This window comes from Lampris incognitus, chromosome 5, assembly GCF_029633865.1.
Source record: "Lampris incognitus isolate fLamInc1 chromosome 5, fLamInc1.hap2, whole genome shotgun sequence".
Taxonomy (NCBI): domain Eukaryota; kingdom Metazoa; phylum Chordata; class Actinopteri; order Lampriformes; family Lampridae; genus Lampris; species Lampris incognitus.
This window is the reverse complement of record NC_079215.1, coordinates 53678939-53692919: the sequence shown is the minus strand read 5'-3', so window position 1 is coordinate 53692919 and position 13981 is coordinate 53678939. Positions and strand designations below refer to the sequence as shown.

The following is a 13981-nucleotide window of genomic DNA, read 5'->3' as shown; positions in this document are numbered from 1 at the left end:
CCTTTGTACCTTATTCAAAGGCCAAACTAGACTGAAAGAACTTAAACAGGATAAGATTCATTTTATTACTTTATTAGATATTGCAAAACCTCTATAGACTATCAGAATTTAACATTGTGATTAACTTACAATTCTTCACTGATTCAAGTCTACATGACTTACACATTTTGTATTAGTTTTCAGTCAGCAGACGTCATCCCTCTGAACAGATCTCATTTGAAGCCCTGGCTGCTGACTGTTCCCTACCCAGGGTCAAGGGCTCCCCTGGAGAGCGGGTGTGTGCATGAGTATGTGTCATTTCGAAGACTTCAGGAGGCCCTGAGGCAACAAGACATGGAAGCAAAGCTACAGTTCAAACCTAGTCCAGTATGAGCCAGCTCACTCGGGCAAAGGCCTGAGTTATCTACATGACATTAGGCTCCTGAGTGGAGACTAGCTTTGATCAAGACTCCCTGAAATGCACACCCATGTGCTCTCCCAAGTGTTTTTCAAAAAGGAGATTACAACACCCATACCTTGACTTTTGATCAACTTCTAATGAGTCTTGTTTATGTCCATCCTGTTTGTTTGACCATTCTTTGAGCTCTTAATACTGAAATTTCTTGGTTAATCACGCTACAAAAATAATCAGTGTCTACTGTTGGCAGGTGCAATGGTGGAGTAAAGTGACTCAAAGCCTGTGAGCTCATTGGAAAGACTCCTGTGATAAAAGGAGGAGGTCTAAGAGGAAGGCTGGTGGGAAGCATCAACGATGAGCCAGGTGCCCTGTGCTCTTCACTCAGCAATAGTGGCTTCTGCTTTTCTCTTCTCCAGTAGGTTCTTCAAGAAGAACTCTCCTATGGTGAAAGCAAGGGCTCACAGTGTCATAGATGCAAAGCACTTCTGTTGTTAAGCCCAAGCAAGTAAGGGCTTTGTGAATTTGCACTCAGTAAACTTATATATGATTTCAACAAATATGAGGCCATCTATATATATAAAGCAAGAGTGTATGTTTGTATGTTCGCTTAAAACTCCAGAAATACTCATTGTAGAAAAAGAAAGGTATCTTTAGAATCAGCACTTTCCAAGGATTGCACAGTTCGAAAAATGTTTCAAAAACCATGTAAAACATTTTGATTTATTTGCGAAATTGAGTTTATTTTGTGGCAAGTGCTAGCTCTTACTTTCCGGTCATCTAAGCCTCTCTCTTCTCTCTCGATTACCCAGGTGTACTATAACTCACGAACCATAGCGACAGCTACAGGTCGATGATATATATATATTAATATATAGTTATATATATATATATGCAGCAAGAGTGTATGTTTGTATGTTCACTTAAAACTCCACAAATACTCATTGTAGAACAAAAACAAAGGTATCTTTAGAATCAGCAGTTTCCAAGGATTGCACAGTTCAAAAATTTTTTCAAAAACCAAGTAAAACATTTGATTTATTGAAAATTATGACATTTGATCATTTTCATTAAAGCTATGTTCCAAGTTGGAACGTGACCACGGAGAAATTCAGTGGCCAAAACAGCGCATCTGCGGCCACTCGAGAAAGATCTGTGATTGACTTTAGATGGTGTCCAATGACAAATTGTGCCGGTGGATACGTAGACGCCAGTCAATTTGCATATAGGGTGTGTCCATAGCGAGATGCTATAAAACCATGGAGAAACCGTTCTTTCACCCCCTCCTGCTAGCTACTTGGCTCGAGTTTGTGCTATTTTGCTGAGACTTTATTATCGATCTTGCTACCACGTATTGCTATCTATCTATCTATTTATCTAAATATATATCATCTATCTATCTAACAGTTATTTGTATCACCAAATCCTCCTCCTCGAAACTTTAATCCTCGCAGAGGATCTCCCTCTTGCTCTCGCTATCCGACATTTTTTGTAAATAACAAGTGACGAGCGGTACCGAGCCCCACCCACCCAGGAAGGCAGTAGCCAATAGCTTTGAATTCATAAAACCACACCTATTTTCGGTTATGATTCAAACTCCCAATGTTAAAAAAATGCGTTCAGAAAGGGTATGTCAGTCTCTCGTTAATAACATTCGTTTATTCAACGTTCGTTTATCACATGTATCATATCATAAATTATCCTATATTTCATCATCGATTATATCGTAAAGATCAGATTGTGTTGTTGTTTTGGTGAGGACATTTTCCCTGGGCAAAGCCAGGTACCTCTGCTAGTTAAGGCATATTTCAATACAGAATTGAAAGCAGCTCATAGTAGGAGGACAATTTTGTGAGCCATTGTGGGGGACTCACATGTGGCAGAATACTGAATTGCTTTATGTTGTACTTAAAATTGTCAAATGTGACTTACAGAGTCTTGCTATCAATTTTTTGAAAGCCCCCTCACCCTCCCCTGAGATGGATTACTCTGCATGAGAGTGAGTGATTTCCTTTCCAGGTTTATGAGTTCATTTGTATCCAAAAATTATACAGACTAACATGTCCAGACTGCTCCAAACTAGAGACTTAAAACGCTGGAACAGAGAAGGACGTATAAAGCATGTCAGCCATATAAACTGTAAGTGTTTATGTATGTTTGTCTCACCTGCTTTATAAGAGGATCTAACCAGGGGCCCACTGGCAGTGTAGACAAAGCCCATGTCATTACCAACCTTCTCCCAGTGGGCAAACTTGTCAGGTGTCACATACTCCTCCACCTAGACACACACAAACACACAGAGTTTGACAATCCACTTATGAAATTACAAACAGTTGCATATTTATATGGCATCACTCCTGTGCTGTGGATAATGCAGAAGTGAGGTGTAATTTCTACACTGCTAACCTTGAGGTGGCGTTTGGTTGGCTGCATATACTGGCCCAGTGTAAGACAGTCCACACCTGCCCCCCGCAGCTCTGCAACAACATCCTCACAGCAATGAGCTCAGGAGGTATTGTTAATTCACATCAGAACTGTGTGTGTGTATATGCATACCTGTCAGGGTGTTCATTATCTGCTGGTCAGTCTCCCCTAATCCAAGCATAATGGAAGTCTTGGTGAGCACAGTAGGTTTGACCTTTTTGGCATGTATGAGAACACTCAGCGACTGGTCAAAGTTTGCTCTGGGGTCACGCGCATGCCTGAGGATGAAAGGGGACAGATAAATACCACAGGCAATCAGAGCAAAGCATGTACATTTACAGGAAAGTGTCCTCTGTATGAGTAATTCATAATATGCATGTAGGGATTATGTGACTCTTGTAGAACTTCTTTCATGAAAATATAGCTTTAAATTGCTTGTGACTACTATTACTACTATTACTACTACTACTACTATTTCGGCTGCTGCTGTTAGGGTTCGCCACAGCGTATCATCCATTTCCATTTCTTCCTGTCCTCTGCATCTTCCTCTGTCACACCAGCCACCTGCATGTCCTCTCTCACCACATCCATAAACCTCCTCTTTGGCCTTCCTCCTTTCCCTCTTCCCTGGCAGCTCCATATTCAGCATCCTTCTCCAAATATACCCAGCATCTCTCCTCCACACATGTCCAAGCCATGACTAACTTCTATATTCTAGTATGTCATCTATAAATGGCAAGAATGGGGATACGTCTTGATTGGGGCCATCTATTTATTGATCGTCTCTTAATACCCTGCTGTGACTTCCACGCCACTACGACCTTAACTGCCCCCCCTTGTGGCAGAGATGTCAACGACAGACTATTTCCATTTAGAAAGTAGCAAACAAAAAGAGTAAAATCAAATTCACAAGTATGATATGATGGTAAATGTTTTAAAGGCTTACACGTGAAAGGTTTTTTTTTCCAGTCTGATAGAAATACAGCTTAGGGGCCCAGTCACACGGGTCAGCTACGTTATAGACGGCATATGATCAGTCTTACGATCATTTGTTTCTACTGGGCAGGGTTTAAGCTTTTTGTGACCCACCTGTCTCAGGACAAGAATAATTCCCATTGGGCTGTCTCCATAGTCAAATGGTTAAGACTACATACCACATGGCTGCAACCGTCGCCAGTTTGAATCCAACCGGCGGGCAACCTCTTACCCCCCCCCCTCCATTTCCTGTCTGCCTCCACTATCACTAACTAATAACGGTATATATAAAAAAAAGAATAATTCCCATTATATATGTATTAAGTACACAACAGGGAAATACTTTGCGCAGCATTCACCAGAAATATTTACTAATATTACATTACAACTCTTTAAAAATAACATATTGAACAGATATAGGATGGATGAACAAAGAGATGGACTGGAATAACATGACATGATACAGGATGTGTAAGGTGCCTTGTTTGACTTGTGCTGTTTTGTCTATTTTTTGTTATTTTGTTGTTTATTTTGCTTTCTATGCATTAGTCTTTCTTTTTTTCCACTTTTGTTTTAATTTGATTTGATTAATGATGTATAAAAAAGGGGTAGGACCAGAAAAGTTCTTTACTTCATCCTCTGCTCTTTTCGAACGTGGACTAGTTATTACTTGTGTTGTTACAGAGTTCGCAAAATATGTTCATTGTTATTTCCATTTGTTTTGTAATCTTGCCTACTACTACTACTACTACTACTTTCAGCTGTTCCGATTAGGGGTCGCCACAGCAGATTATCTGTCTGCATCTCTTCCTGTCAACTCTGCATCTTTCTCTGTCACACTAGCCACCTGCATGTCTTCCCTCACCACATCCATAAACCTCCTCTTTGGCCTTCCTCTTTTCCTCTTCCCTGGCAGCTCCATATACAGCATCCTTCTCCCAAAATACCCAGCATCTCTCCTCCACACATGTCCAAACCATCTCAATCTTGCCTCTCTTGCTTTGTCTCCAAACCGTCCAACCTGAGCGGTCCCTCTAATATACTTGTTCCTAATCCTGTCCTTCTTCATCACTCCCAGTGAAAATCTTAGCATCTTCAACTCTGCCACCTCCAGCTCCGCCTCCTGTCTTTTCATCAGTGCCACTGTCTCCAGACCATATAACATAGCTGGTCTCACAACCATCTTGTAAACCTTCCCTTTAACGCTTACTGGTACCCTTCTGTTGCAAATCACTTCTCCACCCACTCCACCCTGCCTGCACTCTCTTCTTCACCTCTCTCCTGCACTCCCCGTTACTTTGGACAGTTTTTGTTACTTTTTTTTGTACAGTTTTTGTTGCTTTTTTTTGTTTTGTATTCTTGCCTATATATCTTATTTTGTTACAAGCAATCAAAAAAATAAAATAAATTGATGAATATTACCTTTTTAGCCTCAAATAATAGTCCATACCTTTGTAGTTCACGGACTGTCTCCACGTTATGAGCATACACGTCCAGCCCTGAAAGGGCAATTTTCTCTACCGATGCCAGATCACCACGAAAATCAGGGGTAAGACATTCCACTAGGATGCGAGGGTTTCTAGATGGGGAATACCGACAGAAACAATGGTGGAAGTTTGGAAACCCCTGAGCAATACTGCTTAATTGATTAAATATGACATGGTAATGAACAAAACAGCAGGTAAACAGTAAATTCGTCTGGTCTCTTCAGATTGTTTTGAGAATCTCACAACAAAGACGTCAATGTCATTAACTTGGGTTGTAACAGATTTTTGAAGCATGCAAGCACTGATATGAGGTTAAGATGACGGGATTCATTATACCTTTCTTTCAGGTTGGAGACAGTCTTAGCAAAGTGTGCCGCCCCTCCATCAGCTATATCTGTCAAACCACACATGCAAGAACAGCATTACAACAAACAGTTTACTCTGAATCTTAATTCATAGCCCGGCTAATTCAGTTAGTTTTATTTCTAACTTTTCTGACCTTCCATCTATCATCATAACAAAATATGACAGGATGTTTTTTTGGTGATTTTAATATTCATGTATGTTGTCCTTCCCATTCCCTGACTTCCCATTTCTTTGACCTTATAGAACCTTTTTAACCTCATTCAATCTGTTAAAGGGGCCTCGCATTACAAAGGTCACATTTTTGACCTTGTACTCTCATCTGGTCGATCTCTCAAGTGTCTTAATCTGGTAGATATGCTTGTAACTGACCATAAAGCTGTTGTTTTCAAAGTTCTACTACAGCTCACTATTCCTAGTCGCTATCCTAAAACACACTCTCGCATTCTTAACACTCTGTAGTCAAATTCTATGATGCTTTTAATTCATCCTCCTTTAATATCCCCTCTAAACCTTTATATCCCCCTCTAAACCCAGATGCACTATTAAATTCATTCAACGATCAATGCCTATCCATCCTTGACCAAATTGCACCATTTAAAACTAGGAAACAAAAATCAAATAACCTAGCCTGGCTGAACGATCACACTTGTGCCCTCAGAAGACTCGGTAGAAAATCGGAATGACAATGGAAGGTCAACAAGTCTGAATTATCACATAAAACTCTTAAAAGCCACATGTTAATTTACCAGAAGGCAGTTAAGGATGTGGGATCAGCGTACTTCTCTGAACTGATATCAAGAAATAGCCAAAATCCTAAAGTTCTCTTTGGGGTAATTGATTCTGTTATTAATGGTCCCTCCACTGTTTCTTTGAACCTGATGTGGAGCTGTCCAAAAAATTCTCATTCATTTTGTAAATAAGGTAGAGAATATTAGATCCCAAATCCAGCCTAGTCCCATTCCCCATGTCAAGTCTGCCTCTTTTACCCAGTTTCAATCAACTATAATTTCAGTGTGAGAGTATAGGCTCCAATTTGAACTCCTCCTTCTGCATCTTAGACATCATTCCCACCCACTAAGCTGCTCAAGGAGGTATTTTCAACTGTTAGCCCCGTTATTCTGCAAACTCTTAATAATTCTCTGGCCTCTGGTTCCTTTCCAAACAGTTTTAAGTATGCCATTGTTCACCCATTGCTGAAGAAACCTAAATTTGATCCCATCCTTAAGTAACTACAGACCAATCTCCAAATTGTCTTTTTTTATCTAAGGTTCTGGAGAGAATAATTTCATCTCAATTGATTTCTTTTATAAACACTAATAGTGTTTTTAACAGTTTCATGTCTGGTTTTAGAGCACTTCATAGTACCGAGACAACTCCAGTAATGACCAGTCAGCAGACAGAGCATTCAGGAGCTGACTGCTCGATTTTAGTTCTTTTAGACTTAAGTGCTGCCTTTGACACAGTCAATCACAGTATCCTCTTACATCGCTTAGAGACTTGGGTTGGCATCAAGGGCTTGGCTCTTGGTTTATCATGCTCTTGCCTCTCCAACAGAACTTTTTCTGTTGTTCTGGGTAACTCTACTTCCTCAATGGCTCAACTGAGTTGTGGTGTCCCCCAGGGCTCAGTTATTGGCCCCCTTCTGTTTTCTATATACATGCTGTCCCTTGGCTAGGTCATTCAAAATCATGATTTGTTTTACAATTTTTATGCTGACGACACTCAGTTATACATGCCACCAAAACCCACAGATCCTAGCGCCCTAGCAAATCTCACAACTTGCCTCTCTGACATTAAATCCTGGATGACCAAAAATTTTCTTAAATTTAATGATGATACGTCTGAGGTCATTCTGTTTGGTCCCACAAATTCCATCAGCTCTTTTCATACCAATCTTGGTGGTGCGTCAAGTAGTCTTAAGCAGGCTGCTAGGAATCTTGGGGTAATGTTCGATGCTAAGCTCGGTTTTGATAATCAAATCAAATAGGTTGTTCAGTCATGCTTTCCCCAGATCAAGGTAATCTCCAAAATTAGATCATTTTATCAATTGCCAATCTGCAAAAAGTTGTACATGCTTTCATCTATTCTCGGCTTGACTGTTGCAATGCACTTTACTCGGGTATCAGCAAGGGCTCCCTCCACCGTCTGCGGTTGGTACAAAATGCCGCCGTCTGGCTTATTACCGGGACAAAGAGGCACGACCATATCACTCCTTTGCTTGCCTCCCTAAAATGGCTCGCTGTTATATTTCAAATTGATTTTTTAAATTTTACTGCTTACTTTTAAGGCCTTAAACTGTCTTGCTCCTACATATACATTTCAGATTTATTGACCTGGTATACACCCTTTGACCATTAGGATCCATAGATGGAGCCCTGCTGGTTATTCCCGGGTCTGTTTGTCACAAAGGGTGATTGGGCTTTTGCTGGTAGAGCCTCCACACTATGGAACTCTCTTGCTATTGAACTAAGACAAACCAAGTCTCTAGCTTCTTCTAAATCTCGTCTTAAAATTTTTTGTTTTGTGAAAGCTTTTACAAATGATTGATGTTTGTTTTTATTTATTTATAGTTTTTATTTTTGCTCTTACTTATTTGGTTTTATTCTTATTTTTACCTTGTCTGGTTTTATTTCTTTGTAAAGCACTTTGTAATTGTTTTAGAAAAGTGCTATACAAATAAAAGTTATTATTATTAATGAGAGAAGTGTTAACAATTTATCATTGTCAGTTAAATTTTGCATCATTCCATGGCTGTAATGTAGGGTAACCCTTCATTCAACTGCTTCAGGCAAAAAAATGCGTGACGTTAACAAAGTCCGAAGGAGTTTAACTTGGGACATACATCTAGTGTTCCATCCTCTGCCAACATCTCTATGATAAGCCTTTAAGATTGTGTTCTGGGATAAGGCTAATATGTAATTAGTACCTCTCAATCGAGCTTTAACAAAAATGTTCCTGCTAGTTAAAAATATTGAGTCAATTGCCAGTCAAATAACCCCATTGCATTGCTGGCTATGAAACAAAGCACAAACGTGTAACAAAGTCAGACTTCTGTTACCATCTCTGTCTACAGATGTCAGAACCACATAGTCCAGTCCCCATGCAGCAATGGCCTTGGCTGTATTGTAAGGCTCCTCCGGGTCCAGAGAAGGAGGTTGGCGGGCAGTCTTCACCGAGCAGAACCTGCACCCACGAGTACATGTATCCCCCATAAGCTATAGAGAGATGATGAAAGAGAAATACATTTTAATAAAAACAGGGGGATTAAGGCCAACCTCACATGTTAAATCCAACCCATGTCTTTGCTTAACTATTACAAATTGTAATGTGGTGGCATATGACCACTTCTCCTTTAAGATTCTATAGATGTGCCACAGCATATTGGTCTTTGCTGATAAAGATTATTAACAGTGATGGTTAAAAAAGGTAAACTCGGGCGTCTGGGTGGCGTAGCGGTCTATTCCGCTGCCTACCAACACAGGGATCGCCGGTTCGAATCCCTGTGTTACCTCCGGCTTGGTCGGGCATCCCTCCAGACACGATTGGTCGTGTCTGCGGGTGGGAAGCCAGATGTGGGTATGTGTCCTGGTTGCTGCACTAGCGCCTCCTCTGGTCGGTCGGGGCGGCTGTTCAGGGGGAGGGGGAACTGGGGGGAATAGCATGATCCTCCCACGCGCTACGTCCCCTGGTGAAACTCCTCACTGTCAGGGGAAAATAAGCGGCTGGCGACTCCATATGTATCGGAGGCGACATGTGGTAGTCTGCAGTCCTCCCCGGCTTGGCAGAGGAGGTGGAGCAGTAACCGGGATGGTTCCGAAAATAGGGTAATTGGCCAAGTACAATTGGGGAGAAAAAAGGGGGAAAAAATCCACAAAAAAAAGTAAACTCATAAAGGTTAAACTGCCGCTGACATTGTTCATCAGCTAGTAGATCAGGGAGTTTAAAAAGTCAGTACACTGTAACATGTTAAGAGATTCACCATAATGGTAGCTGTGGCTGTGGCATACTCTCCTCCACCCCAACACTCGCCAATGTTGGGACACCTGGCTTCCTCACACACCTGAAAAGACAGATGACATTCTGAATACAGCCTTAATAATTTTAGATCTGTCTATTTTCTGATAAAAATGTCCTTTGATGGGTGGATGGATCAAAGATGGACGTTTATCTGGTGACTATTGTTTGCATTTAGCTCTCTGAGTATTATTGTGATGTACGGGTCATCATTATGTCTTCTTTAGACTTAAAAGAACTGTGATAACATATTTTGTCTAAGTATCTTGATAAGTGTATTCTTAGTAAAATATATTTGTGTGGTTATCCATCTGTTGAAGGCAAATAATAGAAACAAGCAATATTAATGCACTGATATATACAGTGGATCCGGAAAGTATTCACACCCCTTCACTTTCCCCACATTTTGTTATGTTACAGCCTTATTCCAAAATGGATTGCATTCTTTTTTTTCTCATCAATCTACACACAATACCCCATAATGACAAAGTGAAAAAGGTTTTGTAGGAATTTTTGCAAATTTATTAAAAATAAAAAACTGAAATATTGCATGTACATAAGTATTCACACCCTTTGCTATGACATTCAAAATTGAGCTCAGGTTCATCCTGTTTCCACTGATCATCCTTGAGATGTTTCTACATCTTGATTGGAGTCCACCTGTAGTAAATTCAATTAATTGGACATGATTTGGAAAGGCACACACCTGTCTATATAGTAGTAAGGTCCCACTGTTGACAGTGCATGTCAGAGCAGAAACCAAGCCATGAAGTCAAAGGAATTGTCTGTGGCCCTCCGAGACAGGATTTTATCGAGGCACAGATCTGGGGAAGGGTACAAAAAATGTCTACAGCTTTGAAGGTCCCAAAGACCAGAGTGGTCTCCATCATTCGTCAATGGAAGAAGTTTGGATCCACCCGGACTCTTCCTAGAGCTGGCCGCCCAGCCAAACTGAGCAATCGGGGGAAAAGGGCCTTGGTCAGGGAGGTGACCAAGAACCCGATGGTCACTCTGACAGAGCTCCAGCGTTCCTCTGTGGCGATGGGAGAACCTTCCAGAAGGACAACCATCTCTGCAGCATTCCACCAATCAGGCCTTTATGGTAGAGTGGCCAGACGGAAGCCTCTGCTCAGTAAAAGGCACATGACAGCCTGCTTGGAGTTTGCCAGAAAGCACCTAAAGGACTCTCAGACCATGAGAAACAAAATTCTCTTGTCTGACGAAACCAAGATTGAACTCTTTGGCCTGAATGCCAAATGTCACGTCTGGAGGAAACCAGGCACCTCTCATCACCTTGCTAATACCATCCCTACAGTGAAGCATCATGCTGTAGGGATGACTTTCAGTGGCAGGAACTGGGAGACTAGTCAGGATCGAGGGAAAGATGAATGGAGCAAAGTACAGAGAGATCCTTGATGAAAACCTGCTCCAGAGTGCTCAGGACCTCAGACTGGGGCGAAGGTTTACCTTTCAACGTGACAACGACCCTAAGCACATAGCCAAGACAACGAAGGAGTGGCTTTGGGACAAGTCTGTGAATGTCCTTGAGTGGCCCAGCCAGAGCCCAGACTTGAACCCCATTGAACATCTCTGGAAAGACCTGAAAATAGCTGTGCAGCGACGCTCCCCATCTAACCTTACAGACCTCGAGAGGATCTGCAGAGAAGAATGGGAGAAATACCCCAAATATAGGTGTGCCAAGCTTGTAGCTTCATACCCAAGAAGACTTGAGGCTGTAATCGCTGCCAAGGGTGCCTCAACCAAGTACTGAGTAAAGGGTGTGAATACTTATGTACATACGATATTTCAGTTTTTTATTTTAATACATTTGCAAACATTTCTACAAAAACTTTTTCGCTTTGTCATTATGGGGTATTGTATGTAGACTGATGAGAAAAAAAAGGAATTTAATCCATTCTGGAATAAGGCTGTAACATAACAAAATGTGGGGAAAGTGAAGGGGTGTGAATACTTTCCGGATGCACTGTATGTTTTTTCAAAAATGTTAGAAGTTTTATTATAAATCAATCTATTCAATCTTACTGTGTGCAGGTTCAGGTTTCTCAGAGTATTTTTCAGTTTGTTGTAGTTCTTCCCAATGGGGATCTCTGTCTTCAGCCATGGAGGAAGCCTCAACCTATCAGAAACACAATGCGAATTTGACTTAAAAATGCAAACTGAAATCAGTGTATCTTGCCTTCATCCCCATGAATTCTGTTTAACATAACTAGGGCTAATAGTAGTTTGGCATCAGTCGCTTTGTTTGGGACATCATTTGATTAGCCAGGTAGCCAAATAACATCAGGATTTGAAACAAATAATCTGGCTACCACAAGAGAGTGAAAACTGTGGGATTAACTGCAGATAAAAGGTTTTATTGTTGTCGCTCTTCCAATATGTTTTGTGAAAGATATATTCATTCCTCACAGCAAATCAGTAAAATGTATTGCTATGCAAATCTGTTTTATAATTCTGTTATCCTCTTTCATTGTTGTATTATATAAATTACATGAACACAACATCCATTGCACGCTGTCCGTCTTGGGAGAGAGATCCCTCCTCTGTTGCTCTCCCTGAGGTTTCTTCCTATTTTTTCTCCATGTTAAAGGGTTTTTTTAGGGAGTTTTTCCTTATCCGATGAGAGGGTCTAAGGACAGGATGTTGTGTTGCTGTTAAGCCCACTGAGGCAAATTTGTAATTTGTGATATTGGGCTATACAAATAAAATTGATTTGATTTTGATTTGATTTACAAAATAAAATTTCCATATAGAAACTAGTAATTGTTAATCCCATATGTCTGAGTTTTAGACAGCTTTGGACAGGTCTGGCTGAGTTAAGGCATGTAGCTCAGTGATGGTTCAATAAGGTTTGGACAAATTCTAAGGTTGGTCCGGGCAATTGATTTTAGGTCAGAGCGACCATAACCTTGGTCTTTGGAAAGAAAGCTTATAAGAAATAGTTATATGAATCTGATTTTTAAATAACGATTTTCGAAGTAAGAATCAAATATATTCAATGGTATCATTTTCGTGTATATGGATAACATCAGTTACAAGAAAGGCCACCACCCCCCTAGCTCCTTAACGAACTAGGGAGGGGTTATCCGAAATTGTCTTTGAACCAGTCAGATAGCCCTCGTTGGAGCTCCATGTTAGCTGGGAATTCTCAATCTCAAATATTTACAGACCAAAACATCCTACATCTTATATCAGTTTGCCATAACGTCATTAACGTAACCTCAGTTTTAACTCATCGTATACCTCTCCCCCTTCCGTCTCTTAAGGTCGCCTCTGTATTCTTCCCAATTGTGTTTCTCCGATAGCTCTCCAGAAATAAAGTCTTGCAGATCAGGCCCGTCAGCACTTCGCAGCTCCTTCTTTCTGTCAGTCTGTGCTGGGGAGGATTTGGCCATTGCTGACATGCATCTTAGATACACCTGCAGGGAGAGACGCGTTAAACCATCAATGTGTCGTTTCGTGTTATTACGGATCCGGGTCATTTCATGTGGTTGTGGGGATCGAGGATCTTCGTTTATACGAACGACTTAAAACGCTACTTGTGTATCATGCAACTCATTTGTTATATCACTCTGATATTTACTTTGTGACAAAACTACCAGTTCGGTTATGAAACATAGCACCGTCTTGTAATCCAATAGCCCACGGTCAGACTCATGACGTTAGCATTAGCTTAACCGGATAGCTAATTTGAGAAAGGAATACGCTGTCCCCAAGCGCTTAATGTTGCACTGCGGTGGCATTAAATACTTACATACGGGCTACATTTGGAGCTCAACCAGAGTCGGTTGCTTGAGAAACGGCCGGCAACAAAACAACTTTTTTTCACCAACGCCATAACTTGACCACCACAGCCTTGAGTGTAGGCTTCTGTCATTGACGATGACCATCGACGAGCAGCTACTTTGGTCTGAAATTGAAACGGTAACTGGAATAAAGCACATCTAGAAAACCGCCGTTTTTATGCGTTTAGTTTTTTTTTTAATCATCTTTGGTAAATAGTAAAAACGCGAGAAACGGGCGCTTTATAATGCAAAACAGTAATACTTAAAATAATAATAAGTTCGTCGATTGTCTCGTGATGTCTGACGTCGCGACGTCGCGACGTCGGAACACTACATTGACGTGCTGACGTCCTTCTCTCTTCCTTTCCTCTGCTACCGGCGAGGTGAGAATTTCTGAAAATGTCTTCGCGCTGACAATCTAACTCCATCTGTGTTCATAAAACGACACTTTTGGCGTGTTTTCGTCCGTCCAGTCGTGATATTACTAAATTACACTACAGACGTTGTATTTTTTCTCA

General features: G+C 40.9%; 1 protein-coding gene across 1 annotated transcript; it reads right to left on the bottom strand.

Annotated features, from left to right (window-relative positions):
* Positions 1–62: 62 nt before the first annotated feature.
* Positions 63–13572, bottom strand: lias (lipoic acid synthetase). Its single transcript, XM_056280225.1, has 11 exons — positions 13433–13572; positions 12922–13097; positions 11704–11797; positions 9626–9706; positions 8705–8861; positions 5617–5674; positions 5244–5372; positions 2951–3096; positions 2801–2871; positions 2561–2672; positions 63–836 (listed from the first exon to the last, which is right to left on the bottom strand). Exons 1-11 carry the CDS (start codon positions 13553–13555, stop codon positions 775–777), a joined length of 1209 nt encoding a protein of 402 aa, XP_056136200.1. The 5' UTR covers positions 13556–13572; the 3' UTR covers positions 63–774.
* Between the last annotated feature and the right edge of the window lie 409 nt (positions 13573–13981).

Excerpts from the sequence above, each read along its gene's own strand:
- lias (XM_056280225.1), bottom strand. The coding sequence starts at position 13,555 with ATGACAGAAGCCTACACTCAAGGCTGTGGTGGTCAAGTTATGGCGTTG. Across the intron at positions 9,707-11,703 it reads GAAACCTGAACCTGCACACA|GTGTGTGAGGAAGCCAGGTG; the intron begins GTAAGATTGAAT and ends CTGTCTTTTCAG. Across the intron at positions 2,872-2,950 it reads GATAATGAACACCCTGACAG|AGCTGCGGGGGGCAGGTGTG; the intron begins GTATGCATATAC and ends ATGTTGTTGCAG.